Source organism: Athene noctua, chromosome 4 (genome assembly GCF_965140245.1).
Source record: "Athene noctua chromosome 4, bAthNoc1.hap1.1, whole genome shotgun sequence".
Classification (NCBI taxonomy): Eukaryota; Metazoa; Chordata; class Aves; order Strigiformes; family Strigidae; genus Athene; species Athene noctua.
In genome coordinates, this window is record NC_134040.1 from 57,534,107 (window position 1) to 57,550,150 (window position 16,044).

Consider the following 16,044-nt stretch of genomic DNA (forward strand, 5'->3'; position numbering starts at 1 on the left):
AGAATCTATATGATTTTCATACAATACTAAGCCCATGAAAGTTGAATGTTGATATCTCTCTTAATAAAGAGATAACAAATTCTGCTAGCTTGGAAAGCATGATAGAAATAAAGTTAAACTGAAGCAGTATTTATCTAAAGTTAGAAAGTATACTGCATCCTAGCACTCCCATGCTAGTATTTTGCTACCAAAAGGTCCATTCTTCCAATTTCTATGAAAAAACAGATTCTTGCTGCAGTGTGACACAAAAGATATTGTTGAATGAAGACCAGGGTAGTAATTTTAAGAGTTGCGCTGTACGATGAGCTGGCTGCTGACACTCGGCTTTGCTCATACAGATTCATGTTGATTTGCAGAATAGCTGGACTTGACTTGAATGTGTAATGCAAGTCATCCCCTTTTTAGAAATTATGTAGTTAAAAGGCCTTTACAAAAGCCTTACTGTTTTGGTAGCCTTTTTATCAGTGAGCTCTCTCTGTCAAACAGCAGCATGTGCAAGTTTCAAGTTAATATTTTTTCTTAGTTTAAAAGGCAGTGAGTGTTAAGCACATGCTTAAAATTAAGTGTGTGTGTGAATGATTTTCTCATCTGGACAATGAAATATGTTTTCAGCCGATGAATGTCAGCAGTGAATTAGTTTTTCTCTCTCCTTAAGCAGTTCAATAATAAGAGGTTAGGTCATCTCCATCTTATATGTGTGTCTGTAAATTTCCTTTCTCTTCACTACTTCTTTAATTGAAATAGTGGATTATGGGAGACGATTGACAAGTTTGACCAATAGGTCTGGGAATGAGATCATAAATTCTGAGTACACTTAGAACAATTTTCTAATCCCTTAACATATGAACCACTTCTCTTAGACAATCTCTAGATATTAGAGTAAGTGTAATTTTACACAACCCAAATGTTTTTGCAGGATCGTTAACCAGTAGATTTTTCTTGTATTAAGAGCAGTAGCAAAATAATTTCCATAAAAACTTCACACATTTTTCTTTTAGGCCAAATCCCATGAAACATTACGGGTTTGCAAGGACATTTGCATTCTTTTTTTTGTTCCTACATTTGGGAAACTATGGTTACACGGCTTATCTTGTTAAGAACAGTAACTGGAAGGGAGCTGCAGCTAGAAAGAGTGTTCTCCCTGGGATGGACAAAACCCTCTGAGATAGCAAGGAGAGTCTTTCTGAGTGCTCCCTTCGCTTTGCAGACTGTTGTGCAATCCACCTGTGGCAGGTTGCTTCCTAGCAAGATGCTATGGGAGATAATCTTCCCTTTCTTGATCCCTGGCAGAAGGTCCTCAAGCACTTGAATAGTACAAAAAAGGATACCCGCATGGAGATATGAGGTTGCGCTGATCTAGGGATATCAGATCCCTGTATTAATCATGTTGAAATGGCCACAAAGGAGTTCTTGGAAAGTTCAACTGTGCAAGTATAGGATACGTATTCTGGTATTTTTTAAGTGGTATGGATTTGTTGAGGACTCCCAGTGACTACAGTAACAACACAAGGAGAAAATGGGAGGTTCCATAAGTAGGGATTGCATTTGTCCTGAAGGAACCCAGTTTCTGGATTCTGTGCAACTAACCCTGTTTTAAATATGTTTTTGTCTGGAGTGCATAAACCCCTCGGTCTATACTTCCGTGGAATGCTTTTTCTTGTGTAATACTTGGTCTTTTTGGGTTTTGTAAGGATGTGTTGAGAACAAAATGTGTGATCAGGATAGGTCCTTTCATTTCAAATTGTTCCGGTAGTTTGACAGTAGCAATTTGATAAACCACCAAAGAATTTCTTTTCTTATCAGTAGACTTCGAATCTGGGTGTGCACATTTCTTACTGCTTTCTTCATGCTTCTTATTACTCCAATTTGCATGTATTTCCCCATCAGTACATATTGTACTATGTAGAGGACACATTTTGAAAATAGTATTATCACATTTCTTTAGAGAAATGAGGAAGGGTATGCGTGTACTCACATTTTTTCAAATAAAGAATTATAAAGGAAGGAAATTTCATTAAATGTAGTTCACAAATTCTCAGACAGGTTTGCAGGCCAGCTGAGTCTTGTTGAAGAGTCTTTCCAGTTAATTTCAGATGGTGAGTGGGCCAGGAGAGATTTCCAGTGCTTAAACAAACAATTTTAAGTTACTTTTGAGGGGGGTGAAAAGCAAGTTGAAAGGAAGTAATTCAACCCTGGTTTGAAATGGAAATCACAGTAACATGTCTGAAAAACCTCTTTTTTTCCCTTCTGTCCTCGTTTATGTATTTTAGAGTAAAATTAGACTGGATTAGGTTTGGGGGCCTCTTGTATTTCCTTATCCTTAAAATTGATTACATTCTAGTGACTGAAAAATATAGCAATACTGACAGCCTTTCTTCTCAGGGCGAGGTGGATATCAACCAGCTGGTGTAGACAGAGTTATGAATCTCACCAAAACAAAACCTATTTCAGAACAGCAGCTTCTAGGCTGTTTCTCTGTTACAAACAAGAAAGGGGCCTCCAGTCACATTATTTTTAGCTGATTAATTCTGGATATGAAGGTATACGTCTCCAGGGCACAGAGCATTCCAGTAAGGAGAAGCATGCTTTCAACTCCCTTGACTCCTTTGATATGGACTCTAGGAGGTAATACATTTTCAGACCTGTTCTGAAGTAGGTTTATGAGTTCATATTGACAGATTTTTCTTGTATTAGCAGCAGAGCGCAAGCAGCGCTCTACACATTCAAGTGCTCATCAAATTCAGATTCACTTCAGTGTAAACATTAAGACTGACCCTACCATGAGGGTATCTGAGGAAATTACTACACCTGTTTATTGACCAGGGTGCTGAAGGATGTTCTTTGCCCAGGAAAGATGGAGACAGTCCATCAATGTTAATATAATTATACAGCTAATATAGTGATGCAGTTGATATAGGCTTCAGACTGCCAGGACTTGAACCAAGGTTTCCTGGTGTGCTGTCCAAAGGAGCATCCTTCTGTTATTCTTTAAATTATATGAAACTCCTGAATTGAATGACTGGGTTGGTTGTATTCTTGCAATGTTAGTATTTTGTTTTCCCTGGTAATTGATATTAATTGGAAGAAAAATCCAAATATTTCTGAGTCTCAGAGCATTTTATGGAAGCCATTTCTGGAAATTACCAGGTTTTGGATAGCTGATGGTGATCTACATAACTCTTCCAGTCATGCCTTGACATTGTAGTTTGCTGATGGAGCAGTCTTTTTTCTAATTCATTGCAGTAGTGACAGTAACTCAGTTTGTTAGAGTGCTGCTACTTTTGAGGAACCAAAGTTCCTGTCCTCCCATCAGGGCATTTGGGGTTAACATGTTGAACTTAATTGGTGTTGATGGCAGCTCCCCATCCACAGGTGAGCTCCTGTAACATGCTAAAGACTTTCCTGTTACTGACAGCAAACACAGTATTGCAACGTGTCTGTTTGAAAATGCACTGTCATTATTCCACTGGTAGGGATCCTGCAATTTCTCTATAGCATATAAACGATAGCAAAAAAACCACCACTGTGTGTGTGTCTTCTGTGTAAGTGGTCATCAGATAAATTACTGGAACATTTATGCTCCTGCTGAGTTAAGCTGCTTGATTTTGGGTAAGTGAAAGGACAAGAGCATATTTGCTGGAAAATTTTAATTCCACCATTCTGAGACCATTTGTGAATTCAGAAAACTGGATCTGAATAAATTTGGATGCTGGTGGTGAATAACTGGGGACTTAAATCTTCTAGTGGAAGTGTCCTTTTCTGCAGTAGACAAGGGGCTAGAGAATTACCTTCTAGTACTACATAGTTTTTACATGAAATTTGGGGAAATGAAGCTTTTCTAACATTTTCTAATATTTTATAGTCTATTTGTGTAGTAGGTCATGTCATGAAGACAGAATCCTTCCTTTGGAGTTGGTCCAGTTACTCAAAGGCAAGAAAAAACTACATGAAACAGAAGTCAAAGGCTATCTAAAGAGTATTTCCGATGCAGTATTTGCAGGTTTACCAGTTTGTGGCATGACATTTGTGCATCTGGTAGTTTTGTTACTTCTTTTACAAGTACAGCAAAACCTTGATAGATAGTATATTCAGATGCTGGTACCACAGCATCCCACTAGATTATTTCTCTGTCAGCCATGGTGTCAGTTAAGCCCCATGTTGCTGAGGAAGTACGTGGAAATCATGGCCCATCTCAGTGCCTGTATGGAGAATTTATTTTTGTTAAGGTATATCACGGTTGTCCCACATGATGTTCACGGCACAGCACAGCTTCTGTGGTGTGGTCTAGCTGAGAATAAGAATGCAGAAGTGCAGAAAGGGCTAGTGACAATTCCTTTAAACTAAGTACTGAGACATTTTACAGCTCCCCACAGCATCGTCCCCACAGGGAACTCTCCAGGGAAGAGTTCCAAGGGGATGCTCAGAGGGTAGCTTCAAACAGTTTCTCTGGGCTTTTCATCTTTTTCTTCTGTGAGGATGCAGTGTAGCCCTCACTGTAATTTTAATTGGGATCATGGGCTGTGGTTTACATAAGCACTAGAAGGTTTTAGAACATGTTATGTCTTAGTGATTCCAGTTCCTCTGTCTCTGAGTGATGATTTCTCAGGAGTTCATGACTGCAGAAAGGCAATCTGTGATCTAGAAGCAGATGTACTATAGACAAAGTTACTCTTTAAATGGGAAAAAACATTGCTGAGGCCACTCTTGGAGTATTGTGTCTAGCTGTGGGCTCCTCAGTACAAGAGAGACATGGACATACTAGAGTCAAGCAAAGGGCCTCAAAGATGAGTAAGGGACTGGAGCATCTCCTTATGAGGAAAGACTGAGAGAGCTGAGGCTGTTCAGCCTAGAGAAGAGAAAGCTCAGGGGGAGTCTCATCAGTGTGGTTAAACACCTGAAATGAAGGTGACAGGAGGATGGGCCCAAGCTCTTTTCAGTGGTGCCCAGTGACAGGGCAGAGGCAGTAGGCACAAGCTGAAACACAGGAGGTTCCCTCTGGACCGCAGGAAACACTTTTTTTACTGTGGGGCAGACTGAGCACTGACATAGATTGCCCAGGGATGCTGTAGAGTCTCCATCCTTGGAGGTATTTAAAAGCCATCTGGACATGGTCCTGGACATGCAACTCTAGGTGACCCTGCTTGAGCAGGGAGAGTTGGACCAGGTGATCTCCAGAAGTGCCTTCCAACCTCATCCATTCTGTGTTTCTGCTAAAGAAAACAAACAAAAAAATGCTGCCTCAATTTGAAAGCTAGATGATGTGCAGAAGGCAATTGTTTCTGCAGCCTAACACCTTTTCCGTCAGTGCTACTAGAGACTGCAATATGACTCAGGAAAGACATTAGCCATGGCCTGGTGAACATAAAAAGTATGTGAGATTAGGGATCTGGTTTTATAGCTTCTTTCATTTTATCAAGTAGAAAAGCAGTCTGATTGAAATTATTGCATCAGATGACTATTATTGAATGTCTAGTTTTCCCCTGCATGCATCATTCCTTTGAACAGGAGTTTAACTGTCTTCAGCCTTTTAAGGGGCAAGCTATAATTTTTGTTCCTCTCCAAAAACTAACCTGTGGGGCTGAATTGTACTCATACAGCATTTTGCACTCCAGTTTTAATAAATGCTTTGATTAATAAATAAATAAAGTAACTAAATGGAAGGAAAGTAATGAACTATATTTCCTAACAGAGGTATTTTAAATTATTTTCATACCAAGAATCAAAATCTGGTTTAGAGACCAATATTCCTAAACTAACACAGTATTTTAGTGTATAGCAAGAGAAGAGCTATCAATCTACTCGCCTTCAAAATGTTAGCGGCTGTTTTGCTTCATAACTTCTTTCGGAATTTCCTAACCGATGGGGAGGTCTGTCAAGGGTTGGGGTGTGTGTGTGGGGGTTTTTTGTTTGTTTGGGTTTCTTTATGTTAGCCTTTAATGGAATTGTTAAAAAATCTACACATAAACCCAGACTGCCATGCCTACAAGACATACAGTATGAAAAAGTGAGGCTCCCTGGCACAAAGCTTGTTTCACTGGGCACTGGGAATGTTCGCCAGGGGTAGGATATAGCATAGCTTATGTGCATCACATTTTAATTTCATCTTATTACTCCCTGATTCCTTGTATGCACAAGCAAATAGGGTTCTAAAATAGGGAAAGGAATATTGTAGGTCTGACAGAAAATTATTTTAGCCCCTGTTCTTCTGGCCATTAGAAACAGAAGGATAATAATTTCAAAAGCATAAAGCCACAAGGTCATTTCTGTGCTGTCCTAGGTTTGCCTCAATCTTTCCCACTCCCAGAGCTAATTTCTGCTGTGCTAATGCCTCTGACTAGTACTTTCAGTGCCAGAAATGTAGTATTGGCCATAAGAAAGTCACATAAAGGTCAGAAATGAGACTGTTGGTATGAATAGGGATTTACTACGACTAGAGGACAGCCTGAGGTTTTAACTTTTTTCCAGAGAAAATAAGATAATTCTTTTGTCCCATTTTTGCAGTCTTCTTTTCATCACAGTAGCAGCTCTCTGCATTCATAGCACTGATATGTAAACCTGGAAGGAAAGTGCAAGCTTGGGAATTCAACCCTTTGATTAGAGATTTAAGCCCCTGAAAGTGTCAGCCGACAGCAGCTGTTTTAAAATGAAAAGGACAGAAACAAACACTTGTTTGGGGTGTGGGGATGAGGAGAAACAAGTGCATATTCATTGGTCCCTTCTGCTTCATTTTGTCAACTGGCAGTTTTCTCCAAGTGCCTTTTAGGTCAGTCCTTTAGGACACTTACTCCTAATTCCCAACATTTTCAAATCCCGACCACTAATATATCAAATGCCTGTGCTACTATATCAGCCCTAGAGCTACTGTAGTACAAAGAAGCCTTGAAAAAGGGAGTCAAATGGCTATTTAACTCCCTGTGAGTTTAATGGTACTTAACACTTTTCCTCTGGCTTGGAAAATACCTCACTATAGTTTCCTTAGAACCTTGATGCTTTTGGTTTATATTTTGAAATAGTCCAACACTTGATGAAATTAAAATGTAATTGATGATCCTGTTACCTAATTTAGAAATAGAATGGAACCTGCTTTCATGGAGAACTGGAGTTTTATTACATCTATGACTAAGATAAGACTGTGGAAGTAAGAAAAAGAGAAGTCCTTTCTTAATGGAAGTCTTGTATGGAGGATTGGAAGATACTTGTGTTTGGAATAAGCCTTTTTCTTAACTCTGTAACTTTTGAGTAGAGGGTTGGCTCATCATGTCTACTATGTTTGAATACTGTATGAAAATTGTCCACTGAGTTTCTGATATGAATTAGTTTCTATGTTAGCTATTGTATTTAATTTTTACACATTTTTATACATTTACTTAGCAAAGGGCTTTAGAAGAACCTAGTTGCAGGCTTTTTCAAATCTTATTTTAGATGTTAACATGCTTTGCCACCTCAGAAGTGCGAGGCAGTTGTGTACGAGGGTTACCAAAGAAGATAGGTATATCTTGTGAAACTGAGACACCTGCAGAAGGGTTTACATAATTAGCCGTCACCCTTAGTTGTTTTACAATGAAGTCTAACCATTGCTTTATCGTTTTACCTAAAATAAATAGTGTCTGCGTTTTTTCCATAAATCTGGGAAATAAAGACTAGGAAATGTCATTAAGGGTTTGGTTTGGGGTTTTTGTTTGTTTATTTAATTGGGGGTTTTGTTTTTAGATTTGGGGGGAAAAAAGTTCTCAAATAATTGTTGATTGACTTATGAAGATTATTTATGACTCCTTGAACTGTGGAAGAATGTATATACACAGTATACAAAAAACATACCCAAAGTTTGGAACACTGGTGCTGAAAATTTTCAAATCTTTTACATCTACTTTTCAGCCAGTAGTATGAGCATGAAAAATGGACAAGGTATATTAAAAAAATTTAAAAGTTGGCTGTTCTTCCAAACCCTTCAATTTCTGGAATGGGCCCTTCTCATTTTTCTTCATTATCTGCCTTCTATATGAAACCAGGATCACAAATATCAAAATCATTTAAGATAAGCCTTTCTTGCAGTATTCCTAGGTTGTAAAGAAGAGGAAAGCATTGCAGTCTTGCTGGCAAGACTATGCTCTTAAGGTTAATTGGCCAACTTTTCAGAATCAGAAGTTCCAGTTCTGTTTTCTGTTTGGTTTGACATCTGTGTATTTCCACCACCTTCAGTAGAATTATTTCTTATCCATACAGGATTTAATTAAAGTTAATCCACCCTAACTGATGAAATAAAGCATTTTAGTGCACAACTGTAGAGTACATATTCAGAGAGTCTTTTTAAATTTTGTTTATCATTACTTACCCAATATGAGACAGGAGGGGAAATGCTGTTAATATACTTTATGTCTTTCTTAATGCCATCTTTTGTTTGCTTTGCCTTTAGGGTGAACCTGGTTTGCCTGGCATAGTGGGGGAGAAGGGAGCAGCAGGGCTTAAGGTTGGTATTGGAAATGGATTAAAAACAGAAGCACACAGTATGTGAGTGCATGTATAGATGACAGTCATGCTTTCCAACTTGGGTTTATATTCTGACTGGCTTTTAATGATCTGATCTCTCCAGTGATGAGTGCTGTAAGAGGCTTTACACTTTTCACCATAAAGAAGCATATTCTTCTGCTGTGCATGTATAATTCCAGTCAGTGGCACTGACGCATATGCGTCCACTGCCAAGTGAACGCAATATGCCTGCAAGTGTTTGGGAATTTGGGGACCTTTTTAGAAAGGCTTTATTTATGCTCCTTACAATGTGTTTCAGGCTTCTTTTCAAGAACTACTGTGGTTGATTCTTTGACGAATGTCAGGGTTAGGTCTTGAGGGCTGATTCTGCTATTATGGAAGTTAGCAACAAGCCTCATTAGTAGCATGTCTCGGCCTGTATTTGTTAAATCAGAATGTCTCTTTGCACTTTTTTAATTGTTAAATAATTTGTTCTGCTGTTTTAATATTGAACAAATGAAATAGAGCATAAAGCTTATGATAACTTAATTTAAAAGAAAGCTCGACATGTCTGAAATGATGGGATCTGTGAGCCTTGTGGAACGGGTAATGCTAAATTCTAATCCCATCAGCTGCAAGCGTGCGTTTTTGGTCAACATGTGCTCCTCAGCTGATTCTGTGTATCATGCTGCTGCTGACAGGCACGCAGGGCAGGCTCTTTACATTTACTGACTGCCTGCTTGTCCATCAGGAATGAAAACAAACCATTGGGGAGCATGACCTTTTTTTACTTTGTATACAGAAGAAGCCAAATTATGGCAGTTGATACTTAATTCGTATTCACAGCTGTATTCTTTGAGTTGCCTAGCGACCGCCAGCCATCACAAGGGGCAAAGATGAGCCAGAGTGCAGTTGTGAGACAGAAATGCAGAGATGAGTTGTCAAGGTCAGGCTGGTGTGCAGAAGTGCATTTGCCATTGAGCCAGTTTCTCAAGCAAGTTATAATTTTGAAAAATAATGGCTATAAGTCCTCTTTTTGTTACAGAGAATGTAAGGAGCACTGAAGGCTCTTTGCGCCCTGAATCAATTATGAATTAGTTCAAGACACTTAAGGCATATTGTCTCTCCCAAGGAGCCTTCTAAGCCATTAACAGAATCGCAAGACCTTCCCCTCACGTACAGCCTTTGGATTTTCCTTTGTTCATTCCCAAAATAAGGAGAGCCAAATGTAGGAGTCACCTAGGTCGTGGCAGGCCACTTCACAAAGACATGTGCCTCTTTGTCAGGGTTTAATCTAGAACAAAATGGGGGAAAAAGTATTTACATTCAAATCATTAAGCTTTTAAAATTATGGTTAAGATATATATCTGTTGAGTTCTGATAAATTTACATATTTTATTGAAGATTTTCTTGTTGGATTTTACCATCTGGGACAATGTTATTAGTAGTGACATAATTGTTAGTAATTGTTATACTAATGATAGTAATACTAAAATTTTGATTTTTGCTTGTGTTAGTAACTTACGACTTCTTTGCTCCAATTATTTTCATCAGGGTGACCCTGGAGAAAGAGGAGAAAAGGTGAGACATGTTTCACTACCTTTGTGGTGGTTCTGTTTTGGAGAACTGCTTTGAAAGTTGCCAGTGCCCTGATTCTGAGTTTAAAAAGAAATAAATGCAGCTACTAACTAGAACTTGAACAGCATTGTGCAGCCTTTACGAGTGTCAAATAATACCTACTAATGGAAGTTACTGATCTGCGATTACTGCGAGTGGGATTAGTCACAGAGAGCAGTGGTCATGTGTTAGAGGCTGCACAGCTGAGCAACTGTGCAACTACTCCTAACTGTGATTAGTCTCAGGAAAAAATGAGCCTGTCTGAATAAATGAGAGATCCACACATTTCTCATAATTTGGTTTCAGTGCCCTGTCACCTGTGCAGAGTGAGATAGTTAGGTAACAGAGAGGTAACTACATAGACTCTAAATGATATATGGGTAACCAGTTTTCCACATACTATAAGGGGAGTTGTCCATTCTTGCTTGGATCAGTTTAAGGGCAAGGGAATCTGTCCCAGTGATCTTAGGCTATAGACTATCTGGAGAGGTACCAACAGCACAAATGGTACAGTAACGGTGCTCTGACTTGCAGTGCGTTAGCGAGGAGTTACTTCTCTGACATCCACAGTCACACCAAGACAAGAAGAAGGGGCAGAACAATCTCCACACTGCAAAATATGGGTGTAATTCTGTTCTTCCAGGGAGCCTCCTTTGAGAGTACACACTGAGTGAGAGTCAAGCTTCTGCACCTGTAAAAGGGCAGTTTGAGAACTGACATAAGCCTTATTTTGAGTAGGAATCTGTACACAGCCTCATCTTCTGCAATTACACTGAGACATGTTTTTAAAAAGTAAGTTGCTTGTATTCAGGTGCAATTTGTTCTTGAGAAATGTGTACCCATGTCTTTGCAGCTGCAGTTGAATGTCACTTCCAGATCTGTGTAAATCTGGGTAAGAGCAGCTGGAAGCATACTTTGTAAAAGGCACTTCATTTCACATTTTGAAAAGCACATCACAAAAATAATCCAGGGGAATCCTGAAAGTGTATACCCCACATGTAAAAGTATGTAACTGGAAATCTTGTTTCATGAAATAATTTCTTTGGTTAAAATTATATCGCTGAGGAACTTCAGTAATCCTTTGTTTGTTTTGAGACACCAAAGGAATAACTATAAATTTTAACATCTACTGAATTTCTGTTATTAAAATCATGACATTTTTCCATAAATCACCCTTTGTTTTTTCCTAAAAAAGTAACTGTAAATGTCCTCAATATTCTTTCTCATGTGCCATCAACTTGGGATGACATTCCTAACAGTTACTATTTCATGTCTCCATGTTTCATCAAGCCCTTAATTAAAGTGCTGCTAGATTGTTAGCTAGTTCCCATTGTGTCAGTGACTGAAAATACATACAAAATGGTCTCTGTTGTAAGTCCACTGAAGGGAATTTTACATTAAAGTTTTCAGAGCAATATGACAGATACAGAATAAAGGTTGGTGTTTGAATATTACTACTGGTTATTTTATCAAGACCTACTAGAATGTTTTTTGCCCTTCTTAGACTCAACATTTACCAATATTTTTGGCATTTTAAATGTTTCTTACACTTTACATGAACCTTAAGTCCCACAGCAATTTTTGGCCTGTCGTCTCATATATAATGAAGACTTTTTGGTGTAGTATGGATTTATTATATGGCTATATGAATATAAACAGAAATTGGGTCTTTTTATAGATGAATGTTTCTTTACAAAGTTGTAGACAGTATCTACCCAGCCATGAAGAAGTGTTATCTGAACATTGCTTATTTAACAATAAACAATGCATAGACTTTATGTAGAGATAACAGTAATTTTGGAGGCTCTTTAGAGGAGTGGCATTCCATGAAGTTTTTTAGTTTGTAAATCATTCATGAAGGACTTCTGTCCCTGAGAGTATATTCCATAAATTACTTGAGAATCCTAATAAAAATTATTGAAATTGTGTAACTGTTGCCTGAATTTGATTAGATGCATTTAGGTGAATGTCTCTTTGTTGGAAAAAAAACATGTGTACTGGTAATTTAAAATGCTGAATCATCATGAAAACATTCCTTCATTGCTAAACCACAGTGAACTGGGGGAGTCTGTAGACTATACTGACAGGTAGTAATTTGATAGTTTGTGGGTTTGTCTGAGGACCTGTGAAAGGGATTACAGTTGTAGTGAAGACTGTATAAGACATAGCAGCTATATAAACCATGCTTCATGACCATGTCATAGAGAGATCGACTCCCTGATTAACAAAATTAGCTTGCTAATCATGTTGCTATGCTGACTCTTCTCTGCCTTCTGTGTGCTTACATAAATCATTAAAATATAATATGTATTTTAATTGCAGGGTGATGCTGGAGAAAATGGGCCGAAGGGTGACACAGGAGAAAAGGTATGCTACTTATTAATAGAGAAGAAAAATCATTCTTTAAGCATGCTTATAGTATAACCAGCTAATGAAAATAATAATTTGATCAAAAGAAAAATGCATTTTAAGCTGTGTTTTTATTTAAAGCTGAATGATTAGACTCAATTCATTTTTATGAACAACAGAAAAAATGTCACTGTTCTGTCCAATTAAGCATAAAAAGTTCCTGACTTTATACAGCAGCAGCGTTAGTACAGGATACATCAGAATGTCTCTAATTAGGACTTCTGTTGGCTGAAATTTGTATCACGCAAAACTTCAGTCGCGACCTGCCTGTGTGTTGGAACTAGGTCTGCTGAGTTATAGCCATTTCTGATAATAACCTTTTACATTTACCCTTCTGTGTTTCCCTCAAAGAGAGGGACCAAACCAATATGGGACAAAAAATATGGTAACTTCCCTCCAAATTGCGAACTGGACAATTGAGAGTTGAAGGTAAAAACTGTGTTTTTGCCAGATGACATCAGCAATAACATCACTTAATATAGGTTGTTAGTTCATTGTTGGAAAGCACTGACATGTCTAGAAGTCACTAAAGAGTAGACTGTCAAAATTTTATTTTACTCAGTTTTATTTTATGCTGTATCACTGCAAAAAAACCCAACAAGCCCTTGAGTTTTTAAATGTGCTTTACTTAAACAAGTCATATTCTTTAGCAGTCAGAGCAAAGCCTGTGTTGCACAGGAAGAAGAGTCAGTCATAATGATCTCTTCTGGCCATCACTTTAGAACTAATATTCTTCTAAAAACATTTATTTTAGTGACTACACTTGGGCAGCAGCATAAAAATTTCTCTTGTACCCCTATATGTGTAATTGTTTAACCGACTCACATCAGTTTAGTGCATGGAGAATTTTATAATGGATTTATCAAGCTGGTAAAGAATGCATGCAAATCTCTCAGGCCCTATCATCTGGATAGAGTAAAGCTATGCTTTCAAGAACAGAAGGTTTTTATGGGACATATTCTAAAATCAGCGATTAAAAACAGACATTAGTTTTAAGAATAGTCAAGTTATTTGATTCTCAGAGTTCATTTACATAATACTTTATCGGCAGTCATGCATATTACCCAAGATGAAAGTGTTAAGAACCTTATTTAGTTAATTACACAATGTATGCTGGTAGCATCATCTTATTCCACTTTTATGTGATTTAAGAATATCATCTCTTAGCAAATAAGAGATTATTGTTCAAATACATTAGATAGTGCTGCAGCAGGTAAATTAGAGGTTTCTAATCTCTCTGGGAAGCCTAGTGCAGCTTCAGTTGTTGCTTTTCTACTTTATCAACTGTGAGAGCGAGCTTGCATCCACTAGAATGCCCATACTGCACTGTGGTCTGCAGTGAGCACATCTCCCTGCTTGGGATCTTGTTTAAGGACTTAAAGAAAAGGTTCTCTCCTTCTTTCAATAGGAAATCCTTTCTCCCCAGGCATAACATTTTTAAATATTTCTCTGTGGGCCTTCAACAATTTGGCAGTCTAGCTGGGATCAACTTGTGGAAAGTACAGGTCATCAGGAGACTGCTTATATTGCTGTATCCGAAGAAATTTCAATAAACTTGTTGAATTTCATAATACAGAAGTCTTCCATCTTTTCTAGTTTTCATACAAGTTTCAGAGGTCGGATGGTGACATGGGAATATATGCTGTTCGTGTGGAGTGCATTGCTTTAACCGTAACAGGATAGAATCCACTGCATGAATTTTTACCACAAAGTGAGCAGAGCTGTGACTTAGTTGACTTCCATTGTTTTTCCTCCATTTTTCCTGCCTGTAAGACAATCTGCCACCCAGAAAAAAAGATCCAGATCTTATAAGAGAGCTGCAGCTTAAAGTTTCTGGTAGATAGCTCTGCAAACAGCACTTTGTAGGGAGCTTAGGAGGGTGTTTTTTGGCAGATGATTTAGGAGTGAGCATTGAACTTAGTGTCATTACATTACATTTGTACTACTTAACAAGGACTATATTCTTTCCTGCTCTTCAGCATCAGGGGAGTTTTTTGCTGTTTGATCATTATGTATAATTCTAGCATGAATTTGCCCACCAATCACTAATGATAGAAGTGTTAGAGGAAATCAGAATGACTATTACAGCCACAGTTAATTAATATATTCAAAAAGTAGCCTTGATTTTTTTTTAATATATTTTTTATTTGCATTTTTTTCTGTATTGTGTGTGCACTTTCTCTACTGGTGTCATGATCATCTTGAGGAGGCAGTTAAACTTACCTTGACTGTAAACCCTGATACAATGCAGGGCTTCAAAGTAGTGCAGTAGCATTCCTTCTATGTTTTCCAGTGGGTGCTTTCTATAGGGCAGAAGATTAACATTAAAAAGCTATGTCTGTTTTCTTAAAAGAAGCAGATGAAATGAACTTCCAGCAAATTTCACAGCCAGCCTTATTGATGCATTATGTTTATACATCTCTTCTGTTACAGTTTTTCCCTATTACACAACTTGTGCCTTGTATTTGGGTAGATCTGAAAAGTTTGGGTTATGTGTTACATTATGGAACTTTACTATCTGATGAGTAGTGAAAGTTTTTGCCAGCTGAACACTTGTGGGAAGGAGTGCAAAACTTATTAAGGCTGGTTTTAAGAGAGCTGCTGGATGTATTCAGAGATAAGACTAGTATCCATTCAGTTCTGAGGTATTCAACAACATAAATGTACAAACCCTTCATGCTCAGTAAACAAACCATTAATTTTATGTAAATAAATTCAGAGACCATTGCACTAGATCGTAATGCTACATATGTGCTTCAGATATTTAATTCATAGTTCACAAAACTTAAAAACATTTCTTTAGAAGCTTAAATAATGTTTCTGTGGGATAAATACTAAATTTTCGTTTATTAATATATGGCGAAAGAGATCAGGTGACAAGTTTCAGGCTTTGTTTAGGAATGGGTTCCTGTTTGTGCAATTAATGTAGCTTTGTCTTCTGAACTGCTGTATCTAGTGGCTCTCATAAATATAGACTTGGGTGTGTACATCTTGACCTGTGACTTAAGAAATAAACCATATTTGTTGAATTGTCTTACTTTGAAGACCGTGGCGGTGGCAGACTTGAGTTCTTGCTTCTACTCTTCTACTGTATTCTTGGTTCCTAGAAACTACCAAGTATCTTCCTTCTGTGTGTATGTTCCCCCAATAAAGTTTCTTCATTTCCAAACTGTCTGACTCATCAGAGAGCCGAGAACATGCTGCACCATGGTTTTTTCTTTAATCCCATATTAATTTTCATTCTTGCATGAAGGTGGGTTATAAATACTTTGTGTCTTATCTTCCCTGTATCCGTCATTATCCTTTAAAATGTTTAACTGGTGAATGTTTCTTACCAGTTGCTTTGCCACTTTATAGCTATAAAAAGTCCTTGAGGTTTTGCAGTTGTACATGCTTGTAAGGGATATCAGCAGTATCACTCATGCATGTCTATCAAAATGAGGCAGCTCAAATTTCCAGACGTTAATCAACCCTTCATAATACTGATTTTTGTGTTTTCCTCACACAAGAGCAAGCTCTAATAACTGTATAGAGGAAATCTATTCCTATTCT

At 37.8% G+C, this 16,044-nt stretch overlaps 1 protein-coding gene across 1 annotated transcript in view; it reads left to right on the forward strand.

Annotated features, from left to right (window-relative positions):
• The window catches only part of COL25A1 (collagen type XXV alpha 1 chain), a 315,502-nt gene that overhangs the window by 244,785 nt on the left and 54,673 nt on the right, over positions 1–16,044 (forward strand). Inside the window, exons 13-15 of the mRNA XM_074903974.1 lie at positions 8,414–8,467; positions 10,021–10,047; positions 12,406–12,450. Of these exons, the coding sequence (XP_074760075.1) occupies positions 8,414–8,467; positions 10,021–10,047; positions 12,406–12,450 (126 nt within the window). The remainder of the gene's footprint in view (positions 1–8,413; positions 8,468–10,020; positions 10,048–12,405; positions 12,451–16,044) is intronic.